Source organism: Patella vulgata, chromosome 3 (assembly GCF_932274485.2).
Source record: "Patella vulgata chromosome 3, xgPatVulg1.2, whole genome shotgun sequence".
Taxonomy (NCBI): domain Eukaryota; kingdom Metazoa; phylum Mollusca; class Gastropoda; family Patellidae; genus Patella; species Patella vulgata.
In genome coordinates, this window is record NC_065881.2 from 83,672,610 (window position 1) to 83,691,054 (window position 18,445).

The 18,445-nt window shown below is 35.6% G+C and overlaps 1 protein-coding gene across 10 annotated transcripts in view; it reads left to right on the top strand.

The window, feature by feature from the left end:
- LOC126816438 (uncharacterized) overlaps positions 1 to 18,445 on the top strand; it is a 45,428-nt gene that overhangs the window by 4,152 nt on the left and 22,831 nt on the right. For 8 of the 10 annotated variants that reach the window (XM_050543004.2, XM_050542999.2, XM_050543002.2 and 5 more), the window contains exons 2-5: positions 2,885 to 2,942; positions 8,809 to 8,938; positions 9,613 to 9,755; positions 16,087 to 17,784. In XM_050543004.2, coding sequence (XP_050398961.1) covers positions 2,904 to 2,942; positions 8,809 to 8,938; positions 9,613 to 9,755; positions 16,087 to 17,784 — 2,010 coding nt within the window. In that variant the 5' untranslated portion in view covers positions 2,885 to 2,903. The remainder of the gene's footprint in view (positions 1 to 2,884; positions 2,943 to 8,808; positions 8,939 to 9,612; positions 9,756 to 16,086; positions 17,785 to 18,445) is intronic. The other 2 variants (XM_056100001.1, XM_056100002.1) reach the window with 1 other exon arrangement.

An 18,445-nucleotide genomic window follows, 5' to 3' on the forward strand; every position in this document is an offset into this window, starting at 1 on the left:
TAAAGGTGTTTAACTCCTTTTGATAATTTTGTTACCTTCTTTCATTTTGGAAATAGTTACACGAGTGTTTTTTTATTTGGAGATGAAATACAGTTTTAGATATCGCGGGTGTATTGAAATACTTCATGTACATTTCAGACATTTTTTTTGGTTCAAAACAGAAAATTGGGATTCACGTCATTTTTTTGCCATCGCAAATAGGCAGATTATTTTTTCAGAAAAGAAAATTGGGAATCGTGTCATTTATTGCCATCACACACAGGTAGATTTTCAAGCCGTACGGAGAATATATATATCCGTATGATCTCAAAGGAGAGGTAAAATCAACCACGAGAATAGAGCCAAATTTTCTCGAATGGCGGTAACATCAACCTCGAATGCCCGTATTCCATAGAAATGTAACCAGTGCACAATCTCTTGTAGTTTTTTGAGAATTTAAATTTGGAAATGAAAATATCATCAAATTGTGATTGTATGAGTCAGAAGATATGTCGATTGTCTGACTATGTTCAGTAAATGCGTTCTATAGATAGACCACGTGTTACACTATATACCCAGTTAACATTGATCGTTAGATTTACGTAAAGTAAAGGTATCATATTTGGTTTTACGAGACCGAGGCGTCATTCTTTACTAAATAGTCTTTGGAATGTACAACACTGATTGTCTGGATTCAATGACATGCTTCCTTTAAGGTCCCTTCAGGTTGTGGATCAAGGAAGTTCCGGTGTTCCAATTAAGAGGTGTATATGGGGAGGTAACTTCAAAAGAAAAATAGAAACAGTCCCTTAATTCGACATTAGATTTTGTTCTGATTTCAACAAGCTGTTGTTATTTGGACCCAGATTAGTTAATTATTTAAAGTTACAATTTCATATTTTTAAGTTATATTTTTAAAATGTATTAAAATAAAGCCCTAAAATAGACGGTATCTATAAACAGTCCTACCTTGTTAAAGAATAATCCTATTAATCCTATAATTCACTATTGCAAGTTGAGAAATTGGCAAAAATATCATTTTCAACTTCAAATTCAAGATAGCTATTCCATAGTGGGGAATAGGAAAACAAGGGAGGTAATTGTGTTATTATTTCCGGTGTAAATGATTTTTAAGTGTGAGAAAGATAGCCTATGATCGTATAATAGTGAGTTGACAACCTATTGAGCAAAAGACATAGAAATAATTATGTTTTGACTTTCTTAGAAAATATGAAATTGTAACTTTAAAAATAGATTACATCAATAGTTCATGAGCTGCAATATGCCACATGGAATGGTTTAATGTTCTCCCTGTGCCATAGGTTCAACCATTTTCAATGTTATTTGAATGTTTTCGTAAATTCATTTGGCGTTGACAGGTTAGAAACAGCCAGCCCAATTTTTCCAAATTGAGAAGATATATCTTACTCTTCTGCACCAACTGTGCTAAGGAAGACCAGGTGATATATGTATATTAGCTACGAGAACGTAGCTAAAAACGTTGAGATGATATACTGATGATATACGATTTGGTGCCTTCAGTTTCACCTGAAAAACTTAATTTCTTTATTAATACATGTACCATCTTAAAAATAAGTTAATTTTATACTATTAGAACTTATTACACATACGCAGTCCAATCTACTGAAACAACATTCATTTATAAGCAAATATTGACAATAAAGTAAATCAAGCGTTGTTTTTATCAAAATTGATTCGGACATTCATAATTACGGCGTATTACTCTTGCGCAACTCGGATCAGGTTAGTACTTTGTTTGGCTATTGTGCACAAGTTCCCGCTTCGATTTAAAAAAGAGGGGATTTTCTGCTTAATTGTAGTTGGATTTGGCAGAAATGTTATAAATAACAATAATCAATCGTTGTTTTGAATAAAAAAAATGTCAATTTTGCCTATGTGAAACCTGATGTGATTAGCGTTGGGGGTTTGCCACTTGAAACTATATAGCACCATCTCTTATCTCGAAACACGGAGGGTTGAGAGATGAGGTTTCTTATCTAATATATATATATGTAACGATCATGCCAATATTTCTGTGAACATTTTCTGTTAAAAGGAACTAAATATAAAGATGGATTACTTTCAATTAGCTTGATGACAGAATTAATACAAACACTAACCAGTCACATTTAGTTTCTGATCTCAAAGAGGCAGCTGGGGAGAAATCAAAGAATAAGTAAACATTGAGATAATGAGGTTGTTTTCTTCAAGGTGATTTGATTGGGGAATATTATTATCTGTTCTCAAAGTCTTTTTTATGCTTCCAATATTTTTCATTGAAATAGTTATTTCCGCTGTTTGAAACAAGTCGTAATGTTATTCCTCTGTTTGGAATAGTTCGTAATATTATTTCCGCTATATTGAATGGTTCCTAATGTTATTTCCACTATTTGGAGAAGTTTGTAATGTTATTTCCGCAATATGGAAAAGTTCGTAATATTATTTCGCAATGAAATAGTTTGTTTCAAATAATCCGGATGTGTAAGTCCGTATTTCCTGTTTGGGATAAAATTACAAGTTTCTGTTGCATTCCTATATTGTAATTTTGGAACGTTTTTACATATTATTTATTCTAATACCAAGGCAATTGTACCAAGTCGTTAGTTACCATGGATACAAATTAAAATGTTGTCATATTTCAGTGTTTCTGTAGATATCATGTTATAGGAAGCTGAAATATACATGGCGATATATAGTTAGGTTACCATGGTTACGTGGTTCACTATAACCATGGATACACAAAGAAATTGGGCTTATTTATTACAATTATAATCTGTCAGTAAAAGATATAATGACATTTCTGACGGGCAAGGTATGATTCTTATATTAGTTGCTATGGGAACATGGTTGTCAAGGGAGTTAATTAGTGTTAATTGTAATACAGGTGAGAGAGAGTGGAAGCGATGACGAGGAGGAGGCTACAAACTCCAGGGTTCTCCGTGGTGAGTTATTCAATTTCATCAAGTTCATTAACATTATTAACTCTTAATTTATAAACTTTATTAATAAAAAGTTACATTTTCAGTGCCCGTGTTTTGTGAGTTATTCACGTTTTTCGGTGTTGATATTCACGTTGCTTTACGCGTTGTGAGTTATTCACGTTGCTAAAATGCTGTGAGTTATTCACGCTGCTAATGTGTTGTTTGTTATTCACGTTATTTTCTAACAATTTTAATGGGTTCTAGTAGATTATTACTTACGTTTATTTGTTATATTTGTGTTCAATTACAAAAACTATGACGTTGCTTTCATATTTAATTTCCCTAATGAACGCTTCTATTTAGTTAAAGAAATAATGTTGTTATAAATTTATAAATTTACCCCCTCTCCAAACACGTTTAATATAAGCATGGATTAAATACATACCACCAACAATATTCTACAAGCTTCCACGTTTTCACATGTTACAAGCAATGTATGATTTGAATGGAATGCGCATGCATGTATCTGATTATTTGTATGTTATGTGTTCAAACTTCTGTTTTATGTGCATGTGTCAATGGAGTAGAAATAATGTAGATTGCTAGTGTCAAAAAGATTTCAGAATTCTTCTTATTTTTATAAACTTGAATACATCGAAAAAATCGACAGGAACTTCAAATGTTTATAACTTTATGGATTTGTTATTTAAAAATAACTTTGCACAAACAAATATTGTTGCAAAAGTTGTGCGTAACCTAATCTGGCTCGACTTTTATTCTGGGATATTGTTCCTGTAACTCTACCTTGTATTTGGGGTATCGTAGAGTTCACCACCTCAACTCGAAACAGACTATTTTCGTTAAATTATATGTATACTAGTCTACAGATAGAACAGTATCATACTAGAACAATTAGTATGGATATAACCACTTGGCTTATTATGCTAGGCTCCCACTATCACGATTCGCGCTACGATTGGAATCGTAGTTTAAATCGTGGAGTAATCGTGCTGATCCTATCAGATCTTTTCATATGTTGATCGTATCGAAACGTTATCGAACGTATCTGCGCGTACCAGATCGCGGACTCAATAGGGACAATCTCTCCGCTAAATGCCTCTCAAGGGTTATTGACAGAACAGTGTGGGCTTTCGCGTGGGATATGTTTATTTAACATTTACTTCCAAAGATAAGCGATAGGCTATCTATATCACAACTAGTGGGATAAAGCGAGATAATATTTCGAATAAATAAATTACTTTGGTAGACGTCTGTCGCAGGGTTAATACTTATATTAATATTGCGCCAGCGAATTTTATTTTTGTGTGTTGAGGTTGTCCATAGTTTGTTCTTTGTCGGTAAGCTTGGGTGTGTCTTTGGCGTGTTTTTCATAACGACCCCGTGCCACGTCAAAGAGAAATTCGATGGGACAGTGTACGTGTGGAAATAATATTATTTAACACTGACTTCCGTGAATAAGTGATGATGGGGATATTTCTTCGAGATATATACCAGGGCCCTTATTCACGAAAACTTAAACTAAGATACAATCGAAATTTTAAGAAATACTGCAATTCGATTGGCTGACCAGTAAGATCAATTTGCATATATCCAATGAAGTTGCAGTATTTCTTAAAATTTCGGTTGTAACTTAGTTTAAGTTTTCGTGAAAGGGCCCTGCTTTGCGAGATATCCATAGTCGAGATAACGCGAGTCCATTGTACTCTAATAACTCACCGCGTGGTTAAACTTCAGTATTGCACCGGTGCCGCTGTAATGGTGGCAACAACCTTGAGTCTGTTGTATATATGTGAGAGAGACTAATATAACCAAGACTATAATACTGTCCCTTTGAAAACTCTTCTTCATTAGAAACCATAATTTGTTATTGTTGTTGATTAAGCCATGCTCCATTTTCACTTTCAATTTATTGTATCAGTATTTATCATTGAATGATTACATAAAATCCATAAACCAAAGAACAATTTGTCTTCTATGAATCGTAAAAGACACCACTCAAGGCGCCAAAGCTATGAAAAGCTGCTACATGGTCCGACGAGACGGATTTAATACGAATGACGAGAGTAATAACAGTCCCGCCAAAATTCACATTGATATGCCATAGCCATGAACCATGACGATGTAGAAAGTAGAGTCACAAAAAAGAAAGAAAGAAAAGGCCGCCAGTGACATTTATACTTATTATTTACAATGTCAAACGAAGAGGAAATTTTAAAACATAAGAGGCGTGTCCGTGGAGGCATAAAAGGCTCTGTGAAATCCACAAAAAGATGTTTACGGAAATTCGTTGGAAATGCCAAATTATCATTTGATGAACTCTTAACTGTTATTGTAGAGATCGAAACTATTCTTAATTGTAGACCACTATCATATGTGTCAACCGAAGACTGGGAAGAACCGTTAACCCCCTCACATTTACTTTACGGTCGTCGCATACTCGGATTACCAAGCGAAACAAAGGACTTAACTAAAGACTTTAATCCAGTGAAACCAAACGAAATGCGAAGAAGACTTAATCATTTATCTATGATATTAAGTCACTTTTGGTCAAGATGGAAGGGGGAATATCTTTTAGAACTTCGTAATTCTCATCGAAGTCATTCATCCAATACTTCCAATATCATTTCAGAAGGTGACATTGTAATCGTTAACGACGAAAATCAACCACGTAGCCTTTGGAAGCTTGGAAAGGTGGAGAAACTCGTTACAGGAGATGATGGACTTTCGCGCGGTGCCATAGTCAAAGTCAGTACTAATGGAAAATCATTTAATCTACGCCGTCCAATCCAGTTGTTGTATCCATTGGAAGTCAGTCATAAGACAGAAACCGACAACCCAGTGTTCATCGATATAGTTTCACAAGAAGCCAAAACTATTGAAACAGAAACCATACGTCCACGTCGTAAGGCAGCCGTTTCGGCAGATATCAAACGTAAAGGATGGATAACTCAATTAACCCAGGATAACGAAGATATTTCATAATCCATTTTAATCATTATATTTGTGTTACAATTTATAGGACTCCAATAATCCTTTACAAGAGTGCTTATCCGTTTATGTTAATGTTCCATGTTTATTATCTGTGTATTATTATACTGTGTTCTATTTCCCATTGTGCCAGGACTCAATTACCAAAGACTCGTATTGTGATAACCCTTTTTTAAATTTTCATTTATCAGGGCCATCAGAGGGGAGTGTGAGAGAGACTAATATAACCAAGACTATAATACTGTCCCTTTGAAAACTCTTCTTCATTAGAAACCATAATTTGTTATTGTTGTTGATTAAGCCATGCTCCATTTTCACTTTCAATTTATTGTATCAGTATTTATCATTGAATGATTACATAAAATCCATAAACCAAAGAACAATTTGTCTTCTATGAATCGTAAAAGACACCACTCAAGGCGCCAAAGCTATGAAAAGCTGCTACAATATATATGTATATATAGAGAGAGTTAAATATGTGATATTTGATACGAGAGCCTGGTGAATAACAACATACTATCTCTCGACTAACACTTGTTTTATACAGGTAGGCAGAAATACGTTTAGTTTATCAATATTACGACAACTAGGCAAGATCAATTGAAATTTATCACACGTGGAAAAAATGAAATGGGATTTAACTTGGTGGGCTAATGAAGACTGGCTGAACAAAATTTCAGTTGTTAACAGAAATTAATGGACGGATTTCGATATCTTTTCGATGAATTAGCGGTGAATTCGCCTTTGAACCCGAGCTGAAAGTTGTAATTTTAAAACCCAAATAGGACAAAATTAATCCCAAGGGGGAGTCCCGGAAAACTAATAATCTAATTGGGGTTAGCTTAAAATGACCGGATGTCGTCACGGCTGGTCGACTTCGGTTAGTTCCTTTAGAAACGGTCTGTGTTCAGCGGACATCGTCTGATCGGAGGTCGTTTCTAAAGGAACTAGGCTGCATGAAATTTATGATAGTTACGAACGTGACTTTAAAGTAGCTAAGTCTCTAACTCAATATCATCCAAAATCTTCAACACTGAAAACACAAATTATTTGTCAATTTAAATCAACATTGATGGTGTGATCTTACCTGAAAAAGATGGGCTTCTGATATCCAATATTTACGACAAAATAAACATTTTACTATTGCCTTTGGTACACGAATCGTGTACCATAATGCGTTTCAGCCCCAGTTCTAGCAGAGACTCGAGGAACGAGGCTAGACATATTGCAACAAACCAAACGGCGTATGTAGACTGGAATAACCAGGCGCTAGAAATTTGCATTCGATTGAGACTGCTGGCTTATTTCGCGGAACATAACTGATTTGAAATTAGAGTAAAAACGGAAACCATTGAATGTATATCAGTTTATATACATTCATATTACAGTATTATATGAGTTGCGACCCACTTGTGTTAATTTCTAGGTCCCAAATGTTAGCGATTTAGCTCCTTTAAATATTACAGCATTGGAATATAGTTGTCTGAAATCTATCAGTTCAGGTGCCAATATATTTTACACGTACAGGTGCCAACACGTGATTTTATATCTCCAAACGAAATTGTGATCTTTTCCCATACATCTATACAGTGATCAAATCTTTCACGGATTAGATATTTCCTTCAAATATATATCAACCAAAAGATCACAAAGCAACTTAAAGGCTCAATACCACTCTTGTTGTAACTGAATAATATGTCCCAATCTTTATTCTGGTCAACAAATTGTACTATTTTAGAATATTTCAATTAATTGATGATAAAAATTTCATCTTAAAACACCTTATTTAAAAATTTTGAAAAATTCAACATAATGGTTTGAAACGTCTAACGTAAACCTTTTCAAATGAAACTTCGATTTAAAGATATTTTCGAACCCTCTGGACAAGTAAAATAGGATGTAATGGATAATTTACACAACAGGTAGGACACTTAAACTTCTAGTACTTAGAGATATTATTTATTTTCTGGAGCTTTCAAGCCAGCAAGAGTGTTATTGTCCCTTTAAGTAGGCTAGTGAATTGTATATAAAAAAAAAACACCACAAGCAACTATACAGTTTCAAGTGAATGTCAATAAGTTTCCCAATTCTATCGACAGAACTTCAGAGGAATTTCGCTTTTGATGGAATGTTGCCTGAAAGGTGTTACAAATTCTTTTCTGCTATTTTGACATTTGCTAGAGAATATCAAAGCTGTTAGTGATAAAATAAAAATAATATTCAAAATGATAAGGGGTGGGGGGAGGATAGCCGAATGGTTAGCGTGTGTGCGCTGTATCATAAGGTCTGTCATTGAGTCAACTGGCGTGGTTTCTATTCCCTGGTTGTACGTGACAAGGAGTAGGGTCACTTGTCCAACCTCGTGGGTTATGTCCCGGTCCTCCGGTTTCCTCCCACTGCTAAAGACCCCTACGTGCATGCGAATTATTGAGATAAAATTGAACCATATGTTAGTCCCAAAATGGCCTAGTTTGTGTTGAGTGGATGTTAAACCCCATTTCTCTCTCTCTCTCTCTCTCTCTCTCTCTCCATGTACCAATATTGATATAATTATGATGTGGAAACACAGAAAATAACAAATTATTCCATGAGAGGATTTTAAGTTATTGTGAAAGGACTAAAAGTAATTATTGTATTTTTTTAGCACCAACAAGTATTTTAATCAAATTACTCCATTTAGTTAGGAAAGTTATTTTTTTTTAGTACCAACAAGTATTTTATTTCTATTTATATGACTTCTATTTTTTTTAGCACCAAAAAGTATTTTAATTCTATGTATAAGACTTATATTTTTCTGAATGTTTAAATATATATTTTATTTCTAAGTACATTTATATGTTTTAAATGTATCTGAATGGTTAAATGTTTATATTTTCAGAGCACCAAGGGACACTCTGTGCTGAGAAGACACAATTATGGTAGTGGTGCTGGAAGTCCCACTGCAGGTAGACGTTCCTATGGCTATGGTTTAGATTATTCCAGTGTCTCTCCTGTAAGATCCCGCTACTGTAAGTTTAATACATTGTTCAGACGTTAATATCGAAAACCTAGGTGTATATGGACCAGGTGTATATGGGCATGGTGTATATGGACCAGGTGTATATGGGCGTGGTGTATATGGACCTGGTGTATATGGGCATGGTGTATATGGACCTGGTGTATATGGGCCTGCTGTATATGGACCAGCTGTATATGGGCCTGGTGTACAGTGTATATCAAAAACCAAGGTGTATATGGGCCTGCTGTATATAAACCTGGTGTATATAGAAGTCAAACTTCTAGATGTTATATATATTTGAAATCAACAAAACATACTGAAGCCATCATTTTAACGCCGCCCCGGTCAGATTGCACGGGACAAAAGCAGCCTTTGAGAAAACAGGTAGAGAGCTGGGTTTTTAAAACTGGTTCAGATGATAAAGTTACAATGGTTGAATGATCACCAGTTTAAGTAATGCATCTGAACGGGGCTATAAATTGTCACAAGTGTGGATACACAATTTATTGCTATACAATGTCTTGATTATGGATACACAATCACTCAATTTATTGCTATGTAATGTTTCGATGAGGATGCTCTCGACATTATCAAGCAAATGATACAAATAAATATGCCTGGATGGAGCCTAAAAGTAGGACGTTAAACCCCATTTCATTTGTTGTATTTGTTTGGTTTTTTTAGATTCGGGAGAGTCGGATTATTTAGATAGTCAGGTACAACGTGCCACATCCATTGGATCAGATGCCTTATACGAAACTCTCGATACTGCCAACGTGTCTCGTAACCGTGATTACGACTTGCTTCAGTCCACAAATTCGGCCATAGTAAGTACATTAATTTATCTTGCTTTACGATTTTATGAACTGGAATCTTTACTCAACATAGGGTGGTGTTTATGATGGATGGACCGGTTCTGTTCAAGGGCCTTGTTCCTGAAAATATGGTTGTGGCCTGTACCAGATTTAGGACAAATAAGATGCTGTGCTAGTCAAGTTGTGAGACCTGGCATGCCTACACAGACAGTCTGGCATACCTGCTCAGACAATTTCAGAGTAGTTAAAATTTTACCTGATTAATCAGTATTTTCAACAAGTTTTAGGCAAATATTTGAATTTTTCAAAAGGAAGATGGGTTCCCACTGCCAACGAGCCATGGCCTAAGCACACCTAAGCACGCCTAAGCACAATGGTGATTTTGGCACTGGTTAGAGTATTTTCACTGGTTGAGTATTTATGCTCCTAGCCAATAAAAGGGTTGTATCTTTAAAATATTTGAGCACAATTTTTCTTGAATCGGGCTCAACTTTTCTGACACATAGGGCTTCACTGTGTTTCCATTTAAAATCTCTATTAAATTCGGTTGTCGCTATTTTCAGGAAATAGTACTGGTCATCTGTCATATTTAAAATCTATGTGGAGTAACCATTCCTTTAACATGTTAAATGAAAACATGGAGAGACACTATTTGTATTGATATTTTCAAATTGACGTATTCTGGGCCTTATTAGCTGGCGATTCTGGGCCTTATTAACTGGCGATTCTTAAAACAAATCACAATGACCAAGGCCTGAATAAGCCCAGAAGATCTATTTTTAATGATAAGAATATATCTGAATGATATACGTTTTCATTGGCTGAAACTAAAATTCCCGTGAAATATTATAGCTGTCAGACATTGAAAACGCTAAATACTTCAGCTATATTTTTGATTTAGGCCTCCAGGGCTGTAAAAATTTTGTTGCCCATTGTAGTCATGCATGGCACCATTTCAAATTACAATTAAGGTTTTTAATCAAAATCCTTAGTTCAACTTTCCAGCCCTTCCTTTTCATTCTCATCCATTCTTAAATTTTGGGTCATTTTGTTTAAATATGAAATGGAAATGAAATGGGGTTTAACATCCTGCTATTGGGCTCCTAGTGATGTCAATGTGCATAAAAGACTTTAAATTTGAGATTCTAAATATTTATTCCAAATTTTTCTTTCCATTTTGATGGATATCTGAACACATTGATAAATTTAACATGCATATAGAATGTCTCTGTTTATGGTTTCTGCACAATACACTCTGAAATCTTACGTTCACCGGATTCCTTTGGTTAAAAAGAGACTGGATGATCGTAATCCTTTTATCACCATTGTCCAGTCTCTAGAAGCTGGTGGGCACAGGATTTTAAAATGTATTGTTCACTAACCTCCTGTTTGATGATAAATGAATTTAGACTTTATAATATTCTAGTTGCTTGTCAAAGGGAATAGGTCAAACAATCAAAACAAAATCCATCAACTGAAAAATCTATAAATTTGGATTTATTCAATTGATTTGGTTATAAATTAAGACATTTGACTTTTTGATTTATTTTTGATGACAGGTTTATGATATTAAGACCTCAGCCCTTATTCGTAAAAAGCTCAAACTAAAATTTAAGAATTGAGTCTTTTCATTGGCCAAGTTTTAAAATTTGTACTAGAATTTGAAATTTCGACCAATAAAATGACTGCATTCTTTAAATATTTAACTTGAGTTTTCATGAATAAGATCCATTGGCCTTTATTCTATTAAAATCAGTTCTAACTTAACATCATGTTATTAAGAATGGCCGCTCACTATGGTAACCAAATGTAAGTACACTAACCTTATTCACAAAAACTTAAAATGAAATATTATAAGTATTCAGACTTTTGATTGGCTGAGATTTAAAATACCAACCAATGAAAGAGTCTGGGGCTTGTATTATTTTAGTCTAAAGTTTTTATGAATTAGGTTTCTTAATTTAACTTAAAACTGATTTTAATGTATCAAAAGTTTTGATGAATAAGGGAGGCGTTTAGAGTAGGTCAACAGGTGAATGGCTGTTAAACGAGTATTAAGGTATATATGGAGGCCTGGACAACCACAGCTACAGGACAACGTTTGTTTAGGAGATAGCTAATGTTTTGTTTATATAATTATAAGTTTAAAAGGCAACTGCCCCCATCGTGGGATATTTACGAAAAAATCTCTATTTTTTTTTTTCCGTTCCCCAAATAAATGAGAAGTGTCACCAGGTGTTCTAGAAAGAATAAGCATACCCTGCCTCATGTATGATGCCAATCATTACTCATAGCTAAACATATGAGAAGTGATATGAGGTGTTCTGGAAAGATTAAGCATATCAATCCCACCCTAAAGGACACCATTGGCCATTTCATTCTTTCGGATTATGAACTGTCTTTTAGAATTAATCATATTCCACTGTCCCCATCAGATACCTAAATTGATTAAACTCACGGCACGATCTCTTTGATTTCATTGTTGAAATTGTTTCATGATTTGAGTGAGATTATCTGGTTTGACACCTGCAAAGCATTCTACATGCCTTGGAATAAGAAAGAAATTAACTTCACTTTATCTCAAATTTAAAAAAAAAATCAAATCACCACTGAATATTTCAGCTGAGATCAAAGAGGCTTAGTGTCCTGAAACCAACTGTGAAACAGTCTTGGGGCCTCGTTACACGAAAGTCATGTAAGCAGTATGCAAACTGAGTATTGTTTTGCGTAACTTTACAAGTGCTTCATGTAACGTAGCCCCAGCACCTGTTGGACCTAACATCTGGCCCGAATTAACCGCATGGTCCTGTATAATAACATAAACTTGATAATTCATATCACACGAAAAAATATCATTTTCATCAGAATTTCTTATATTTTGGGAAATTAATCAAAATTTGATCCATCGTTTTTAAAGTTTAAAGAATATGCACCACTTTTGGAATGATCTTAAAGATACATTATGGGAGATTTGATAAAGAGCTGGCAGTTCACATTAATATAATAGTTTAAAACTAGATAATGTAAAGGGAATTTGCTGAAATTTTCATTTAAATTGGTCCACTCTGAACCGAGAATTTAGCAATTGAATTTTAGGCCTAGCCTCGATCATCATTACTAAAGTCGGTAGGTAAAAAACATAGTCTTGATTATCCAATTTGATTTAATCATGAATGAGCGTTGAGCAGCAGATTGGATTATAATCCAGTAAATATTGAGGCTAGCAATGACATCGACAGTTGATTATGCTCTGGATAAGCTAATTAATGTCTAATTAATAATTTAGATAACATTTCAGGCCTAAAGAAAGACCTGCAATTGGCAGATTTAGCTCTTGCATAATGTATGTTTAAGACTCCCAAGTTATCATTTTCAAAGTTTCAAAAGAAAAGCTTCCGTGATGATCATTCATTTCGATGGTGTGAACAAATTTTTGAAAAATCCTAATTGATCATTCCATTCATATCTGGTTTGAATTGTGTCTAGATGATCGTTTAATAAATTTGAAAACAAAAGTAGATTAGAATAGAATTAGCAGTAAATGAAAATTAATATTTGAAAATTTTTAAATTGCTTGTGTAATTCTGCAGTGAAAATGAAAACTAACTCTATCTATCTATGACTCAATATGAATTGATTTTAATAATTTTAAATGTGGTAGAATTTTCAGAGTTTCTGTTAAACATACAGAATCATTGTAGAGTTTAGAATCAGGTCTAAAATCTCTTCTTTTCTTCCAACGGAAACTTTATTTCAAACCATTCCTATAGGTCGCATGTTAGTTAAAGAATACAAATATTAAAGTGTTTCTGGAAAAAGGGATATTTCTATGGAAATAACCCTGATCGTTAGGCCTTATTATAACATGTTTGGGAGTCATATTAGTCATCCATGCCATGAAGGGTGTTGTCAAGGAATTCTGTTCCATCCGTATATCCCGGACCTGTCCTACATGAGTTGGCAACAGTCCGACTGCAGATATGTCAAATTGGACATTTTCATGGCTATTGGGTGGAGGTCAGGCCAGTTGAGAAGGAGCTATGTGGAGAATTGTTCTATGGAGAATTCTATGTTAGAGTTATCTACCCATAAGCCAGACCTCTTTCCGTAACCTGTTTGGTGTCTAACTAGACATGTGGTTTTCTAATCTCCGCCAGTGAAACTAAAAATAGACTCTCCCAAACCAAAAATATGGAAGACTGACTGAATATTATCCAATGTTTATTATAGAAATCTGAGAATATAGAAATTGTTTGAAATTCAGTTTCCCCTTTTGATATCGGTGATGCAGATCTCGTGGCAACCTTCAAGTTACATGGAAGTACAAATATTTAAAAAACAAATAATCAAAATTTATGTTTGGTGATAAGAGTGAGACGGTAATGCTCAAAGTAGGAGAGAGAAATGAAATGAAATGAAATGGGGTTTAACGTCCTACTGTTCTGCCCCTAAACTGGGCTAATGAAGACGGGCATACGCCATACAGTGTGCTATGAGGGAAATTTTGCCCGGACGGCGGCACTACGGCCTACTCTTATATCGAATTCCAACTGCCAAGGGATCTTTTACGTGCACGCCAATGTGTACATGGAACCTCGGTTTTTCGCCCCATCCGAACAACTAGACAGCTTTTCTTGTCAGTCCCTCCGTCCTGCATCACTGACAAGGGAGAACCACGCCGGAAAATCTGGATGAACTTTCTCGGCCAATGCAGGGATCAGGAGAGAGAAAAATGGGGTTTAATGTCCACTTGACTCAAAACTAGATCATTTCGGGACTAACATATGGTTCAATTTTATTTCAATAATTAGCAGTGGGATAAAACCAGACAGGCGACCCTACTCCTTGTCACGCACAAACAAGGAATCGCTTGCAGTGGGAGGAAACCGGAGAACCCAGAGATAATACCCTCAGGGATGAACAAGCAACTCTAATCCTTGTCATGTACAAGCGGGGAATGTAGAAACCACGCCACTTGACTCAATGACAGACCTTATGATCTAATTGCTAGATCGACCTACCCCACTCATATGGATGTATAAAGTCTGTTTCACAAACTCTGTGCCTTAGCTAATCGAAGCATAGTAGATCACAGATCGCAGATGTGAACATACTCTGCGATTATTTTCGTGCTGGCTACGATAATACAACATAGCTTTTCATTCTGGAAGGTAATGATCAACTCTTCCATCAGTAGAGAGCAACTATTCCAGATTGTTCCTACACATAGTGATTAGCTATGATATGCCATGATTGTCTATAGCACACTATGGAGAAAATCGCAGCCTGTAAGCCTTGGTCAGTATTACGTTGTATCAACGACCATTTCACTATCCCATTGCTGGCATGAAATGCAACCATGGACTTTTATTTTAAAAGTGAATGATATCAATATTATTTGTTGTATTTCAAAACTGATATGTTTTTGCCAGCTCAAATGTTCATTTTAATTGTATATATTCATAGAAATTTATAAAAAAAAAAATCTTGTTTTCTTCCTTCCTTATCGACTATTTATTAAAACACTGATATTGACTGCTAGATAAATTCTTGTATCATATCAAAACGTGGCCCCGCCTTATGGTCATGTGACAAGTAAAAAGTTCATCAGAGTTACCTTTCTTACATTGCTATATTCAGAAACTGTGAAATTATTAATCATTTGCATCAATCTATGTGTTGTTTGTTAACCATGTGTCTTGATCCTTGCAGTGGTCTGTATCCATATCTTTATCAATTATATGTTTATGTTCTTTAGTTAAGATTAAAGAATTAAGGTTGTATATTATTTAAATGTTTTTGGTTATGTGATCAAAAATAACAAATTAATGTTGTCTGAGGAAGGTCGTTGAAAAAATTGAGAAATATCTACATATTTGGAACTTGGAAGGAATCGGATTTTTTTAGATCGCTCTTCGGGGAAAAAAAAAATGATATGTAATATCATGAATTTTTTTCTATTTTTTACAACATTGACCTTCTGGCAACCTTGACCTTCAGACGACCTTGACCAGATATATTTTTGGTCACATGATCTGATATTATAAAGGGTTAGGAGGTTAAATGCGCACATCATTGTAAAACTACTTCTACCTTCCACCTACACCAAGATAAAGATTTTTTTAAAAAATCTCAAAAAAAAAAAAAAAAAAAAATCCTGTAGAATTTAGAAACCTTTCCTTTTGGTTTTCTTCCCACTTCGACAACCCGTTAGTCTTCTTCTTCTTCTTCTTCTCTCTCTATCTTTCATTCTCTTATGATTTTTGATTTTCCTAATTTTTTTAAAAAACATAAATTTCATGAGAAACTCTAACAAAGTGTTGCCTTGATGTTATTCAAGCAGCCCCCGTCACCGTTTTCTGCTGTAAAGGCCAGATTGAATCGGATATCATCAAACCTCCCACACAGACGTTTTACATCCGATATCTCGTCACGACCGTCTCTCACATCGCACACACGATCCGACATAAGTCCAATCCGGGATATCGATTATTCTGACACAACTAGTTTGGTAGCCAGCCCTAGTCCTCGACCATCACATTTCACTTCAAGACCACACTCCACATTTCGTCCAAGCGTAGCTCCCGAAAACTCGACGTCGTCATATAGCAGTTTTAAAGATCTAGACACAACGGACCTTGTCGCCAGTCCGCCACCACAGCAAGGAATTCTGCCACAAAGACTTCTATCGTTAGGTCGACGAGCTGGTCTCTCGACACCCATCACATCCACTAGTTCATGGCGCGATTACAATCTACCAGTTCCCACAAACCTCTCCACATGTCCGATATTTGACGACAGTTATCCTATGATTGAAGATGATCCCGAAGAGAGATCCTCGCGCTTGATTCATGGATATTTATCGCCGTCATTGGTCACAAAGTTTGGATCACCAGGCATTTCTCCTATTGGAAGTGGAACGCAGACGCCCAGTTTTATACCAAATTATGCCAGTCGTTCAAAATATGCAGATCTGCCATCCCTGGCCAGAAGTTACGCCACATCCATGAATTCTGATTTTTCACCAGAATTAGATTACGCAGAGCAACAGAAGCATAAAATCTTGGGGACCAAAAGACACACAGGAAACTATTATGATCGTCTTCAGAGAAGACGAACCGGAAGGAAAGAAAGGTCCAAATATTGGCCGTATTACGATGTGGAATCAATCGCAGGAAGTGATGTCGGCGAAGTTCTTAGCGATGATGAATACGGCGCTTCAGGTTACACAGCTCCGACATACGTACCCTCTTACGAGTACGAGGACGAAGACGATGACTACGTTCCATTTAAGCCACGATACGACAGATTGACCACGCCTGGTTTATTAGAAATGTCTCCGTATAACGAAAGTGCCGTCAAACCTGATATTTCCCATTTGTCCTCCTCTTATTTACTTCCGAAATCCACATCAGCGGTGTCGCGTCTCAACGAGAATGACTCAATGGTGTCTGCTCTTGTAGCAAAATCTGTGGCGAAAGCAAAAGAACATCTAAAAGACGTGAATTGGGGGAAATACGATAACGCTAGTTTGGTTTTAAGTGTGGAAGGGGATATGGTTCACCCATCCAACGGAGAAAGATATGGATTTAGATATTACCCACAACCCATTTCAGTTCGCGGTGGAAGTATCGATGAAAGAATTATGGGTGTACCGCCATCAAATCTAACATCAGGTGACAGTGTGTTTTTTAACTATGTTAGCAAAATGCGAGATTTCCGCGGTGGAATGCGAGATCGTGTAAGTGATACTTTGGACACTCCCAGTTTTTGTTCTCGATATGACTCTTTGTCGAAAAGTATTCTGGCGCGTTTACCACCGCTATCGCCCGGATATCCGTCACATATACCCCAAACTAGTTTTAAAAAACGTCTGGAGGGAGGTTTGACCCACCAACTGGATGTTTATCCCCTGCCTCTGAGTGAAAAAGCTTTTCCCTCACAACTCGAACTCACTACTAAACCTAAGACAAAAGACAGCAAGCATGATGAATTCTCACGCGAAGGCCCAGTCACAGTTCTTGATAGAATCTTAATAAAGGTAAATGTATTTGGTTCAAAAGTAATCTGATCCATTTCACAGCCCCGACCCCGACCCCCCCGCACGTTCGCTCGCATTTATAATTTTAGTCAAACCCTTTTTCTGCTTCACTACCCTGTAGTTGGCTACGCACACTTACTTCTCCTTCACAGTTACGCAGGGGTGTGTTACATATCTATCGATATATATTTATATATATATAAAGTCTTTTCTAACAAGCCGCTTTTACTAGATGAATGTTAGCCTGTAGTGCGCAAGCAACGCGGTGTAGTGTTTCTCTTCCTTATATGGTCATGGATGAATGGACTAACTTCTGCTAATGCAACACAAAAAAAAAGCCCTAGGCACTGTTAACTCTGTTTTAAACTTCTAATGACTTCTAACCCTTCACGGCCATTAAAATGGCTGAAAAAAAAAACGACGGGTGGTTGCCTGAATAATATATATATATTAGTATATGATCATCGCATATATTTATATATATATATATATTTTAAAAAGGTTAAGGGAACATGAAGGAACACTCTATACAACATATGTTTCTTTTTTTTTCTTTTTTTTTAGAATTTATTTTATTTGTATGGAAATATTTGATATTTTTTGATTTTATGATTATAAAAATACTATATCTCATCTTTTCTACTATTAAACACCTGTAGTC